The sequence below is a fragment of the Grosmannia clavigera genome, assembly GCF_000143105.1.
Source record: "Grosmannia clavigera kw1407 unplaced genomic scaffold GCSC_142, whole genome shotgun sequence".
NCBI classification, from domain to species: Eukaryota; Fungi; Ascomycota; class Sordariomycetes; order Ophiostomatales; family Ophiostomataceae; genus Leptographium; species Leptographium clavigerum.
In genome coordinates, this window is record NW_014040799.1 from 208,753 (window position 1) to 221,736 (window position 12,984).

General features: G+C 59.5%; 5 protein-coding genes across 5 annotated transcripts; 2 read left to right on the plus strand and 3 right to left on the minus strand.

The window, feature by feature from the left end:
• Positions 1-383: 383 nt before the first annotated feature.
• CMQ_5432 (uncharacterized protein) lies at positions 384-1,404 on the minus strand (the record flags this gene model as incomplete). Its single annotated transcript, XM_014317389.1, has 2 exons — positions 384-1,168; positions 1,242-1,404. The coding sequence occupies 2 exons, from the start codon at positions 1,402-1,404 to the stop codon at positions 384-386; spliced, it is 948 nt and encodes a 315-aa protein (XP_014172864.1).
• A 369-nt stretch (positions 1,405-1,773) lies between these two features.
• Positions 1,774-6,557, plus strand: CMQ_5414 (nuclear condensin complex subunit; the record flags this gene model as incomplete). The annotated part of the gene is made up of 3 exons (XM_014317371.1): positions 1,774-2,790; positions 2,858-6,154; positions 6,303-6,557. 3 exons carry the CDS (start codon positions 1,774-1,776, stop codon positions 6,555-6,557), a joined length of 4,569 nt encoding a protein of 1,522 aa, XP_014172846.1.
• Positions 6,558-6,760: 203 nt separating this feature from the next.
• Positions 6,761-7,855, minus strand: CMQ_5435 (n-carbamyl-d-amino acid amidohydrolase; the record flags this gene model as incomplete). The annotated part of the gene is made up of 1 exon (XM_014317392.1): positions 6,761-7,855. The coding sequence occupies one exon, from the start codon at positions 7,853-7,855 to the stop codon at positions 6,761-6,763; it is 1,095 nt and encodes a 364-aa protein (XP_014172867.1).
• A 739-nt stretch (positions 7,856-8,594) lies between these two features.
• On the plus strand, positions 8,595-9,220 carry CMQ_5392 (immunoreactive protein; the record flags this gene model as incomplete). The annotated part of the gene is made up of 2 exons (XM_014317349.1): positions 8,595-8,922; positions 8,985-9,220. The coding sequence occupies 2 exons, from the start codon at positions 8,595-8,597 to the stop codon at positions 9,218-9,220; spliced, it is 564 nt and encodes a 187-aa protein (XP_014172824.1).
• An 802-nt stretch (positions 9,221-10,022) lies between these two features.
• On the minus strand, positions 10,023-12,458 carry CMQ_5398 (uncharacterized protein; the record flags this gene model as incomplete). Its single annotated transcript, XM_014317355.1, has 1 exon — positions 10,023-12,458. The coding sequence occupies one exon, from the start codon at positions 12,456-12,458 to the stop codon at positions 10,023-10,025; it is 2,436 nt and encodes an 811-aa protein (XP_014172830.1).
• Between the last annotated feature and the right edge of the window lie 526 nt (positions 12,459-12,984).

Sequence of the window (12,984 nt, forward strand, 5' to 3'; positions counted from 1 at the left end):
TTGAACAAAACGTATCTTATATCATGATACGAGACATCCTAGTGGACTGGAGTTCGGGAGAGCACCGTATAGATAAATAGAAGTTCCTATTAGTGCATTTGGTTTAAGATGAACAAGCGATTGGCAACGCCTTTATGAGGACAATCAAATACAAGAAAAACACATATGTCCACAAAGAATGCCGTAACCGGCCCCAAATCCAAACGCCTCAGCCCGTCCTGTTGAAAGTGCAAAGCTCGAACGTGTCAAGCTTATAACTCGATCAATGTGTCTTCGCGATACGCGCAGACAAACGATTCTAGCATCGCGTCCGGCGGCAAGGAAGTATCCTGTGTTGGGCCCTGAAAAAGAACGCCTCGGTGAATGGCGCCTCTGCAGGCATCCTACTGCTCTACATGGCCGCCCGTCCCGTGACGAAAGCCCTGTAACACCATGCCCCAGGGCCCGCCTAGGCTCTTGCCTTCGCCGAGGCCCAGGTCGCCCGACACGATCTTCCGCATCACCATAGTGTCTTTGGCTTTTTTCAGCTTCCGGCCCTCGCCGGTCACCAGAAATTCCCGCAACCAGGCCTCCTCGACGTTGCGCAGTGGCAAGCTGACCAGCTCTGTCGCCCGGTCGGCCACATCCAGGTTACCCGTGCTGCTTGAGCTGCCCTTGAGAGCGAAAGTTACCAGCTGTTCAAACAATTGTTTCCGTGCCGGGTTCGGCAGTTTGCGCGTGAACATTAGGCCTTCTGTCACGTCGGTGTGCGCGATGGCGCCAAACAGCAGTTCCAAAGCCTCCTGCGTCTTTAGCACCGGCTGGACGGCGTAGTAGTATGCCAAAGCTAGGCTGTAGTCACCGGCTTCGGCGTGACGGACGAGCACGGTGACGATGTTATCAGCGAACTCGGGGAGCAGCGATGGATGTGCTAAGAACTCTAGGGCAACTTGGAATTGAAGACGGTCCATGTGCCACAGCCCCCTCATGAATATCTGGTAGCGCTTGGGCATGCCTGTCTGAAGCGCAAACTTCTCCGTCAGCTTCATCCGCGGGCCTATGGCATCGTCGTGGTCTAGCAGAAGGTAGTATAGCGCCGACAGCTTGTGATGGGTCGACATCTTGGAAGAGAGGATCTGCTGGTAGAGCTCGTGGAGCGCGCGACCCTCGCGTGGCGGGTATATTTTCACTGCAGAGTTCATGTGTCAGGACAACGTAGATCATAAAAAGCGCCAGTAGAGCCAAAGTCTACTCCTTCCTACCTTTGCTGACACCTAGAGCTGTAAGAACGCGGTCGACAAAGAGGACGCCACCGAGACTTTTACGCTTCGACTCGATGTCCCGGTTGATGTACTGGTCGTACGGTAGCTTTCCCTCAACTCCGAAGACATCGTGGAAGCTTCTGTAGTCCAGCCGCCCAGTCATGTTTCTTTTTCTTTTCGCCGTAGCTGTCAGTCGGCAGGAGGGACGACGATGAGCACAGTTCAATCTCAGCTGTGTGCCCTTGTTTGCCTACATGCATTTAAAGCGAGTTGCTTGCAACCGGTTTACACGAAAGCACGTGACTGAAATGGCGGGGAAAGCTCGATAAAATCATGTTTGTTTACGGCTGAAAAAGGAAATCGCAAATCAACAAAGAGCGGGGCAACACTGCCACAAAGTGCGATTGTGCCTCATTTTCTGCCCGAACACATTGCGTCGCGCTTCTCGGACGGTGGTTATCGCCAGGACTCAATTCTGACCCACGTTTCTTCACATCTCCATCCGAAGATACGCAATAGAAGCCGCATCGCCATGTCGACACGTCCAACGCGACGCGCCGCATCGCGCCGCACCGCCATCATCGAGTCGGACGATGAGATTGCCGACACAAGTGTTCACAGTAGTGCCCAAAACGATGATGAGGAAGCATTTACGCCAGCGCCTCCGCGCAGCCCCAGACGTGCAACTACCAGTCGGCGGAAGACCATTGCCACTGAGGAGTCTGCTTCAGCACCCAAGAAGCCTGGCCGGCCAAGAAAGGCTCGCGCATCAGCAAGTGCCAGCACTGAACAGAGTGAGCTTATCGACCCCGATCGGACGGTGGCGTCAATGGCGTCTTCCGACGCCCCCGATCTAGCACCAAAGAAGACCGTGACGCGGAAGCGGAAGAGCGTGGCTTCCTCGTCCAAGTCGGTGGCGGTCAAGTCTGAGACGTCTGGACTGCCTGAGCTGTCGGAGCTGTCGGAGGCGCCGGTGTCTGTCCCACGTCGTCGAAAGACTGCCTCTGTCGAGCCTGCAGACGCTACGACCATGGATGCATCCACAATGGACACGACTGCAGCCAGCGACGTGACTACCACCTCGGCACCCTTGGTTGACATCACGGCAACAGTCGCCAACGGTCAGCAGCGGCCGGCGACGGCAACCACAGACGAGGCCGTGGCTGCTATGAAGCCGATCCGTGCTATGGATGCGCTTCTTGAGAAGCCCATGGACATTGTTCTCAAGTCGCGCACCATGACTAATATACCATCGGACGAGCCTGCTGCGCCCAAGCCGCGCATTGTCATTGCGTACCTCATCCTGACTAACTTCAAGAGCTATGCCGGTCGGCAGGAGGTCGGCCCATTTCATGCGTCCTTCTCGTCAGTTGTTGGTCCGAACGGATCGGGAAAGTCCAACGTCATCGACTCGCTTCTGTTTGTGTTCGGCTTCCGCGCAAGCAAAATGCGCCAGGGTAAGCTGTCTGCCCTGATTCACAACTCGGCGCAATACCCGAATCTCGACTACTGCGAGGTTGCTGTTCACTTCCGCGAAGTGATGGATCTTGTAAGTTGCTCTAGCGTATATGTTCTTCTCTTTCCGGGCCACAGACCTGTTGCTGATGTCTGTGTAGCCTGGTGGTGGCTCCGAGGCTATTCCCAGTTCGGACTTGGTTATCTCCCGCAAGGCCTTCCGCAACAACTCGAGCACGTACTACATCGACGGCAAGTCGTCGAACTTTACCACGGTCACGACATTGCTCCGGGACCGCGGTGTCGACCTGGACCACAAGCGGTTCCTGATTCTGCAAGGCGAAGTGGAATCCATCGCACAGATGAAGCCCAAGGCGGGCAACGAGCATGAGGATGGGCTCCTGGAATATCTCGAGGACATTATCGGCACATCCAAGTATAAGACGCCAATTGAAGAGGCAGCCAACGAGGTCGAAACACTCAACGACATTTGCATGGAGAAGAGCGGGCGGGTGCAGCACGTCGAGAAAGAGAAGCATAGCCTCGAAGACAAGAAGGACAAGGCGATTGCCTATGTCCGGGACGAGAACGAACTGGCGATGAAGCAGTCGGCTCTCTACCAAATCTATATTGGCGAGTGCACAGACAATGTGGCTGTTACGAAAGAAGCGATCTCGCAGATGCAGGCGGAACTGGACGCCGAGCTCGAAAAACATCACGGCAGCGAGCAGGAGATCAAGCAGTTGGAAAAGGCATACAGCAAGGGCAGCAGACAGTGCGATGCCCAAGAGAAGGAAACACAACAGCTGCTTAAGGACATGGCTAAATTCGACCAGGAACGTGTAAAGTACGAAGAGAAGCGCAAGTTCCTGGGCGACAAGCGCAAGAAGCTTGAGAAGGCCATTGCGACTGCGGAGAACTCTGCGGCTACGGCAGCCGAGACGGTCGAGCAGTGTACGGAGGAGATTGGGACGCGTGCCGAAGAGATGGCACAGCTGGAAAAGCAAATCAAGGAGGAGGAGGCGGAGCTGACGAGCATCCGTGACAGCCTGAAGGGCAAGACGCAGGCATTTTCGGACCAGATTGCAGCGAAGCAGAAGTCGCTGGAGCCGTGGAAAGACAAGATCAACCAAAAGCAGTCGGCGATTGCGGTGGCGGAGAGCGAGCTGGCGATCTTGCAGGAGAAGGCGACGGCCGGGGCGACGGCGCTGGAGGAAATGCAGGCGAAGATCGGCAGCATCGAAAAGGGACGGGCGGCAAAAGCGGCGGAGCTGCAGGACTGCCAGTTGGAAAAGGGGCGTCTGGAGAAGGAGGCAAAGAAGGTGGAGGCAGAACTGGCAAGTCTGGCGCAGCAGGAGCCCAAGATGCGAGCACAGCTGTCGAATGCGCGGCAGAAGGCGGACGAGGCGCGTTCGAGCCTGTCGCAGACGCAGACGCAGGGCAACGTGCTGACGGCGCTCATGCGGATGCGGGAGTCCGGCCGGATCGACGGCTTCCACGGGCGGCTGGGCAACCTGGGGACGATCGACCAGCAATACGACGTGGCGATCTCGACGGCGTGCCCGGCGCTGGACAACTTTGTGACGGACACGGTGGAGGCGGGCCAGCAGTGCATCGAGTATCTGCGCAAGACGAATCTGGGCCGGGGCAACTTCATCTGCCTGGACAAGCTGCGGGTGCGGGACATGGCGGCGATGCAGACACCGGAGAAGGCGCCGCGGCTGTTCGACCTGATCCGAGCGAAAGACGAGCGATTCCGGCCGGCGTTCTACCACGCGCTGCAGGACACGCTGGTGGCCAAGGACCTGGCGCAGGCCAACCGGATAGCGTACGGGGCCAAGCGGTGGCGGGTGGTGACGCTGGACGGCGAGTTGATCGACAAGTCGGGCACGATGTCCGGCGGCGGGACGACGACGAAGAAGGGTCTGATGTCTTCGAAGCTGGTGGCGGACACGTCGAAGGAGCAGGTGGCGCGGCTGGAGGTGGACCGGGACGGACTAGAGCAGCGGTTCGCGGAGTTCCAGGAGCGGCAACGGGAGCTGGAGGGCCGGCTGCGATTTCTGGGGGAGCAAATTCCGCAGATGGAGACGACGATGCAGAAGCTCAGCCTGGAGCTGGACAGCGCGGCACGGAACCTGGCGGACGCGCAGCGGCGAATGAAGGAGCTCGGGCGGGAGCAGCAGCCATCGTCGGCGGGACATGACAGCAAGCGGGCGCTGGCGCTGGAGAAGGAGGTCGGGCGGCTGGGGGCGGAGTCAGAGCAGCTGCACGGCGAGATGGCGAGTGTGGAGGCGGAGATTCAGCGGCTGCAGGACAAGATCATGGAGGTGGGCGGCGAGAAGTTGAGGGCACAGCGGACGATGATCGAGGCACTCAAGGAAGAGCTGGCGAGCCACAACGAGGAGACGTCGAACGCGGAGGTACGACGGGCGAAGGCGGAGAAGCAGATGGCAAAGCTGGAGAAAGACCGGGCAAAGGCAGGCAGAGAGCTGGAGGCAGCGCAGCAAGAGCTGGAACAACTGGAAGCGGAGATCCAAAATCAGGGCGACAAGGCGGAGTCGCTACAGACGGCGGCGGAGGCGGCGAGGGAGAGCCTGGTGGTGAAGAAGCAGGTGTTGGCCGAGGTGAAGGCGGAGCTGGACGAGAAGATGGCAGAGCTGAACACGACGCGCGGAATGGAGATCGACATGCGCAACAAGCTGGAGGAGAACCAGAAGGTGCTGGTGGAGAACGAGAAGCAGCTGCGGTACTGGGAGAACAAGCTGTCGAAGCTGCGACTGCAGGACATCCACGACCTGGAGCGAGCCAAGGTGAAGGTGGAGGGAGGAGAGGGAGGGGATGAGGGAGCGGGGGAGGTGGCGAGCGAGCCAGCTGACAAGGACCAGCCGATCAAGAGCGAAGGGACAGGTGACAGTGCGGGAACACCACCACTGGAACTCACACGGTACAGCCCAGACGAGCTGGCAGGCATGCAGAAGCAGGTGCTGCAGGGGGAGATTGCGGCGCTGGAGGAGAAGACGCAGAACGCGAGCGTGGACCTGGGCGTGTTGGCCGAATACCGACGGCGGGTGGAGGAGCACGCGGCGCGGTCGTCGGACCTGGCGTCGGCGGTAGGCCAGCGAGATACGGCGAAACGACGATGCGACGACCTCCGACGACTCCGGCTCGAGGGCTTCATGGAAGGCTTCGGGGTGATCTCACTGCGACTCAAGGAAATGTACCAGATGATCACGATGGGCGGCAACGCGGAGCTGGAACTGGTCGACTCGCTGGACCCGTTCTCGGAGGGCATCCTGTTCAGCGTGATGCCACCGAAGAAGTCGTGGAAGAATATCAGCAACCTGTCGGGTGGCGAGAAGACGCTGAGCAGCCTGGCGCTGGTGTTTGCGCTGCACCACTACAAGCCGACGCCGCTGTACGTGATGGACGAGATCGATGCGGCCCTAGACTTTCGAAATGTGAGTATTTTTTTCCATTTCTTCTTTCTTCTTTCTTCTTTCTTCTTTCTTTCTTTCTTCTTTCTTCTTTCTTCTTTCTTCTTTCTTTCTTTCTTCTTTCTTCTTTCTTTTTACTTTCTTTCTTCCCTTCTTCTAACTCTTCCATCAGGTCTCCATCGTGGCCAACTACATCAAGGAGCGGACCAAGAACGCCCAGTTCATTGTCATCTCGCTGCGCAACAACATGTTTGAGCTGGCTGCCCGGCTGGTCGGCGTCTACAAGGTCAACCACATGACGAAGAGCGTGACGATTGAGAACCGCGACTACATCACCCGGCTGCCGGTACGGCCAGGCCCGGTCGGCGTCCAGACGCCTGCACGGCCAGCAGTCCCGCAGATCAGCCAACTGGCGACGCCGCCGTGAACACACGAGAGGGGAGGGGCTTAAGGGCTGGTGGTATCACGTCATGGACAAGAGGCAATGGGACGATGACGGGACGATTTGGTTCAGGCTACTGGGACGTGTTATGAATGCTGACTACCCGCATGTTTTGATGTTCTGATGTTCTGATGGATTGAATATGTTTTTGTAGTCTTTCTGTCCTGGCATGCCCTGTGCAACGTCCCTCAACCAAAGTAAGCTTCACGGCTCAGCAACGGCGGCTCGACAACGCCGACCTGATCGACGAGGCGGCGGTAATGCTCGACCCGACGGTGGCTTGCAAAGTTGAAGATGGTCTCCTTCTGGCGACGACACAGGTCGAGGTCGAGGGTGGCAACCAGCAGCTCATCGCCCTTGGTGGTGGACTCGGCGACCTTGCGGCCCAGCGGATCGTAGATGACGGTGCCGGCAATAAGGCCGCCACCAGGGCCGTCAGCCTCGACGCCGGCCTTGGCCACGTGAATGCTGAAGCAAGCATTGGCGTAGCTGCCGCCCTGGCAGCTGATGTGGTGGTGCAGCAGGGCCAGGGCCTCTTGAGCGGCCGCGTCGCCGAGCACGGCCGCCTCCTGTGGCTTGTAGTCGGTCGTGTTGAAGCCACAGAGCACGAGCTCGACGCCCTGCAGCCCATAGCAGCGCCAAGCTTCGGGCCAGCGTCGGTCGTTGCAGATGAGCATGCCGATGATGGGGTCGCCGGCATCGGACCTGTCCTCGTCCTGGGCCTTTCGAGCTCCGGCCACAAGTCCGGGCACACGGAAGGCCTGGAAGCCGAGATCGCCGGGTGCAAAGTACCGCTTCTCCAGCTGCTGGGCCGAGCCGGCCGGCAGCAACGTTGTGCGGCCGGGCAGATGCACCTTGCGGTATTTGGCCACGACGTCGCCCGTGGTCGCGGAGAAGTACACGGCCGTGTTGAAGTCGGTCGAGGGGCCGTTGCCGTTTTCAGGTGTCCATCGTTCGGCGTACCCGAGACTGACGTCGACGCCCAGCGCCACAGCTCGTGCAAACAGTGGTTGCAGATGGGGTGACGACGTCACGCTCGCCGCTGGTGACTCCGCCTCGAACACGGCTGCCACGGCGGCCGCGTCTGTCAGCAGCGCCCGTGGGAAGAACGTGGTCAGCGCCAGCTCCGGAAACACCACCAGGCGCGCACCCTGTCTGGCCGCGTCCTCCAGCAGCACCAGCATGCGGTCGAGTGCCGCCCGTCGCACAACCTCGCCGCCCGGCTCGGCCTCGTGTGGAATCGGGCCCATCTGGGCCGCCGCGACGGTGATGCTGCGAGCCATGAGATCAGTACGGAGTGCTGCACACGGAAGATCTGCTCAAACTGTATGCTCGGCCAGCTGCGGCGCGCCCAGCAGCCCGTGCTTCTTCTTATACCCACGAACTCAGCCGTGCTTATCTGGCGATCGGCCCACTCCGGCCGCTACCGATCAACGCCGCTGCTGGCAGCGGACAAGCCGATCTCGGCTGCAGTTGCGATTGCGATCCCAACTCGATGACTAAGCACACGGGAGCGGTTGAAACCCCTTTCTCGATCACCTGTGCAGCAGACACGTGGGCACGTGCAGGCCAGCCGTCCTCGGACATCCGCTGGAAGTCAATAGACGCGAGAGAGCCTAATAACGATAAGATTACCCAGCAATTCCCCCCGTTTCACCTTGGTTCTGCGTTCGTATTCCATGGATGCAATGATCTGTTCTCTGTTTCGGGCACCTGCCTGCTGTCGCAGTTTGTGTCTACTATGTAGCAGTCTTGTTACGTCTTAGTCTTCTGTTCTGCTGTTTCTAAAGATAATTACGCTTGGCCGTCCCCACCCCCATCTCCGCCTCAAACAGTGCCCTACATAGGACAGGACGAGGCTGTGTCTGCGGAAGGAGCTTCAGCTCTCTTTTCTGGCGCTTCTCTCCAATCCTTGCAGTCGTCTTATCTTCTTCGCTTCCCGTGTTCAGGAACACTGCCAGCTGCTGCTGCTTTTCTCCCCAGACTTCTCTGTATTCCTTGTTCCACCCGACTGCCCCCATCATGCTTGTCTCGCGGTCGCTGCCGCTGTGCCTCTCCTTGCTTGGTGCACATGCACTCTCTCCCGTCTCTGCCGCCACGGCCTTCACGGCCTCCACCACCATCGCGACGACTGCTTCGACCACTGCGCCCTCCCTGCCATCTCTCGTCGCCGAGATCCCTCAGTGCGCTCTGTCCTGCTTCGCTGAAGCGGCCGCCAATCTGGGCTGCGCCAGCACCGATATTGCCTGTCTTTGCCGTGCTGCTGCAAATAGCTCCACATCTACGTCCCTTGAGTCGCAGCTTGGCACTTGCATTCTGCTGTCGTCTTGCAGCTCTAGTGACACTGCCAGTATGTCTTGCTTCTCAGACTCGCTCTTTCTGCTCTTGTCTCATTGCTCACCCCCCTTCTAGCGTTGAAATCGCTCCTCTCCAACATCTGCTCCGTCGCTACCACAGCAGCATCGGCTGCTCTGGCCAGCGCCTCACAGGAGATCACCTCGGCTCTCAGCCTCACTGCCACCGCCGCTGCAGCAACCTCGTCGACGAGCGGAAATGCTGCCGCCCCGGCCGCACCTGCTGCCACGCGCGCTACACTTGCTCTGATTGGCATCTGCGGTGTTGCAGCGTTGGCTGCATACGCACTGTAATCATGTGCTCATGATCGATGCCACTGCTGCTATCTCTCTCTTTTCCCTTCACTCTTTTCTTCTCGCACTCTCAAGCAGGCCTTTCATGTTTGGTATACAACACGATATACTACTTGCATTGCTGCCACATTGGGCGGCACTCTAATATATAGACTTTTTGAAGCATCGTTTCGTCCACACAATCAAGCTGTGCCCATTGTCTAAATCTTCTTTTGGTTTCCATTACCCGGCCGTCGCCGCGACCCTAATGTCAGCCTTGAGCTGCACAGAGATAGGGTGTTCTGGAAGTATCGACAGCCTATATCTGACACAGTTTGTACATCTCCATACCTTCGCCCATATTGGCGGCCCGGTTAGTCGTGCTGTCCCTCTTGCCCACCGGCATGGTACCGCGGACGCTAGCCAACACAAGAATAGACATGTAACCAAGGTGCGCTAATCTCGTGCCACTCCCGCGAAGCCAGCCACATGGAGGGAATGTTGGTGTTGAGGTCGATATGGACGCCCTCGCCTTTCTGCCGGCGCTCCATAGGCATGCCATGCCGTGTTGTCCCGTACGCAAGAGGAACAGAAGTAGCATGCTGGGCGAGACAATATGAGGCATCATGGGATGCAGTCTTGAAAGGCAAATCTTGGAATCCAACGCACCTTCCAGAACAGCCAATAGCAGGCGGCTAGGATCAGGTGGTAGAGGTACAGCGCCGCCGTTCAAATATTTCCAAATGTTCATGATTGACGAGCCAAAGGCAACTGAAGGAAAGGGCATTACAAAGGCGTATCAATACAGGCCGTCACTCCTCTTTCAGCCATGGACTTCCTCGTCATATCGCCGACGTTTGCGGCTAGTCGTCTCCTCTGCCATCGGCGACGAGCGGCCATCAGCCCTAGCATCCTCGCTGTCGCCGCAGCTGGCACGCTTCGTTGACTCCGCAAATGGCCCTGTGTAGACAGCCACGGGCGGTGTTTCGGCTGGCCCCCCAGCTAGCAGTTCCTCGCCCAGCCGACTGACCATCCGAGTCAGCTCCGCCTGCAGCGTGGCCACGGCCGTCCGAGATCGGATGTGGTTGGCGCCCAGCTGGGCGCTGAGGTCGGCATTGTCGAGGCGCAGCTGGCGGGCCGCATCCTGGGCTGCCCGGAGCGCTGCGTTGACCTGGTCGATCTCACCACGCAGCGAGGCTGTGGTGCGGTCGTGTTCTGCCGCAGCATCGGCCCGCAGCGTCTCACCCTCACTGATGGCCGCAGCCAGCCGGGCCTCCAGTGCGTCAACTGCGGCCTCCTTCTCGCCCAGAGCAGCCTCCTTCTCACCGACCGTCGCCTCTAGCCGCCGCACCAGCGCCTCTAGCTCAGTCACGTCGCGCGCATAGTTCGCCATGGCGCCCTTCAGCCGGTCTAGGCCCACCTCCAGTTCGGCCACCCGTTCGTCGTGGGCCGCAGCCGTCGCCACCGCATCTGCGTCCTTGCTCTGCACGGCTGCTTCTAACTCGCCAATCTGCGCGTCCCGCACGGCCACCTTGTGAGACAGGCTGTCCATTGCGGACACACGGTCGCCCAGCTGCTGGCGCAGGCTGCGCTCCAGCTCGTGATGTTCGTCCATCTGCGCGTCCGCAGCGTGGACCCGGCGAGCTAGAGTCCGCAGCCGCTCCAGCAGCAGATCTAGCACGGCTGCGCCCGTGGCTGTCAGCGGCAGCGATATCTCACCGGGCGTCAGGTACTCGAGCTCCAGACGGGCAGAGCGGAATGCAGCCGCCAGCAACGTGATCACCCCACTGGGGTCTGCACAGACGGTTCTTCCGTCAGTGAAGCCGAGCCCGTGCAGCTCGGCTGAGAGCTCGGCCAGAGCGGCCGTCTTGTCGGACAAGCTGCGCAATAGGCCGGTCACGTGCTCCTCCAGCCTGTCAGCCCCGTCACTGATACCTCCCGTAGCTAGCGTCGTGTTCAGTCGCGCCATCAGGGACTGGTGCGCCGCCACGGCTGTCTCGAGCTGGGCCATCTCGCCCTGCAGCGATACGAGATCTGCCCGGAGCCGCTCCTTCTCCGCATCCGGCAATGATACCTGCATCTCGGCGTCGGCCTGCGGCGGGGAAACCAACATGCTGGTCACGGGCGATGCCGACAGCATCGTGTCGGCTGCAAAGTACCGTCCGATCGGCGTGACAGGAGTTGCAGCCGCTGGTGCAGGACTGGTTGGAGGCGGTGTCGGAAAGCTGCCCGTTGCAGCCGTGCAGCTGGGGCGTGTCAAGCGTCCTCCTGCTCTGGCTGGCCGACTGGGCGTGCTGCTCTGCAACTCGGCCATGGTAATGTCGCCAAAGACCACATCCTCACCGTCTTCAATGGTAGGCGAAGACATATCAGGAAAGCCGCTATCCTCATCCCGTATCGTCGAACTAAAGGGGTCGCGGGCAGCAAAGGTCCAGTTGTAGCTGCGGTGGCCTGCCTCAGGTGTCGATGGGGACAGGGCATCCGCGCGTACCACGAGCTCACGACGCAGCTCTGCCACCTGTCGTTCCAGATCCATGATCCGGTCCGTGTCCAGCACAATGGTGTCGTCGTCGGAAGCATCGGCGGCAGCATTGCCAGAAGTGTCCGCCTCTCCTTCAGTCCTCTGCTGCTGCAGCTTCTGTTGTTGCTGCTGTAGCTGCTGGATGGCGGCATCCTTCTCGGCCACATCTGATCGTAGCTGCTGCAGCTCTGCTCGGGCTGCAGCCGCCTGCAGCCGCCTCTCTGCATGGATCGTGTTCATCTCTTCGCTGAGCCCGTTGCGGCGGAGCCTTCGCTTCACCCGGCCGTCCAGCACCTGGCGCAGCGGCAGAAAGGTCACGTCGCCACTGAATGGGCTGGACGGCGCGTCCATGTTGACACCGCGGCCCCGCGAGGCCGGCGACGACGGCCAGTTGAGACGGTCAGGGGTGGAGTGACGCCGACGAGACGTCGACGACGGCGTTGCACTCTTGCTCGCCAGCGATGTGCGTCGGATCATGGGCGTCAGACCCGTTCCCGCTACCACCACGCTGTCTGCCGCATCGCCATCTGCAGACAAGACCGGCCCGGGGTCTGAAAAGCGGACCTGCTTCTTGGTGCCGCCGCTATGCCGGCTCAGCGACCGTGTAGGTGTGGTTGGCGTCTGGTCTCTACCTAACACGGACACGTCTGCTGCTCCCGTAGCACATCGGGCCGAGAGCCTGGTGACGCTTCGACGTGTCCGTCTCAGAGCTATAGGGAGGTCGCTGGGATCTGCCATGACTGGCGAAAAAAAAAGCGGTGTGGGAGCACGGCAGTCGACGACGGTCGCGGTCGTTGTGGTCGCTGTGGGCGTCGAGGTGGATAAGAAATGGAGAGCTTTCGACCTGGTAGACCTAGCTTTTCATATGGCGTCGGTCATAGAGCTTGCTGCGTACTCCGTACTCCGTACTCGTACTATGTATGGCCAGCTTCGACAGATCGGTGCCATTGGGTCAAAACGCGTGCCAGAGGCCCAACAGGCGAAAGTACGGAGTAAACAAAACATGCACACGATCCACCCGTTCATGCCTGATCACGAAGCCCTGTACTCCGTACTCCGCAAAGTGGCTCTCCTAGGCCTCTCCACGCTTCTCGTTTTCAGTGGCTTGTTTACTTTTTCCTATCCAGGACTAGCGGTCTATGTATGCACTGGACCCCTCACTTCGTCTTGCGCCCTCGAGCCTTGCCACATAGTAGCGGGCGTATGACTTGTACGAAGCAAGACCGGCGACGTGGCACAATTCTGCTCGCAGTTGGGTGTTGTA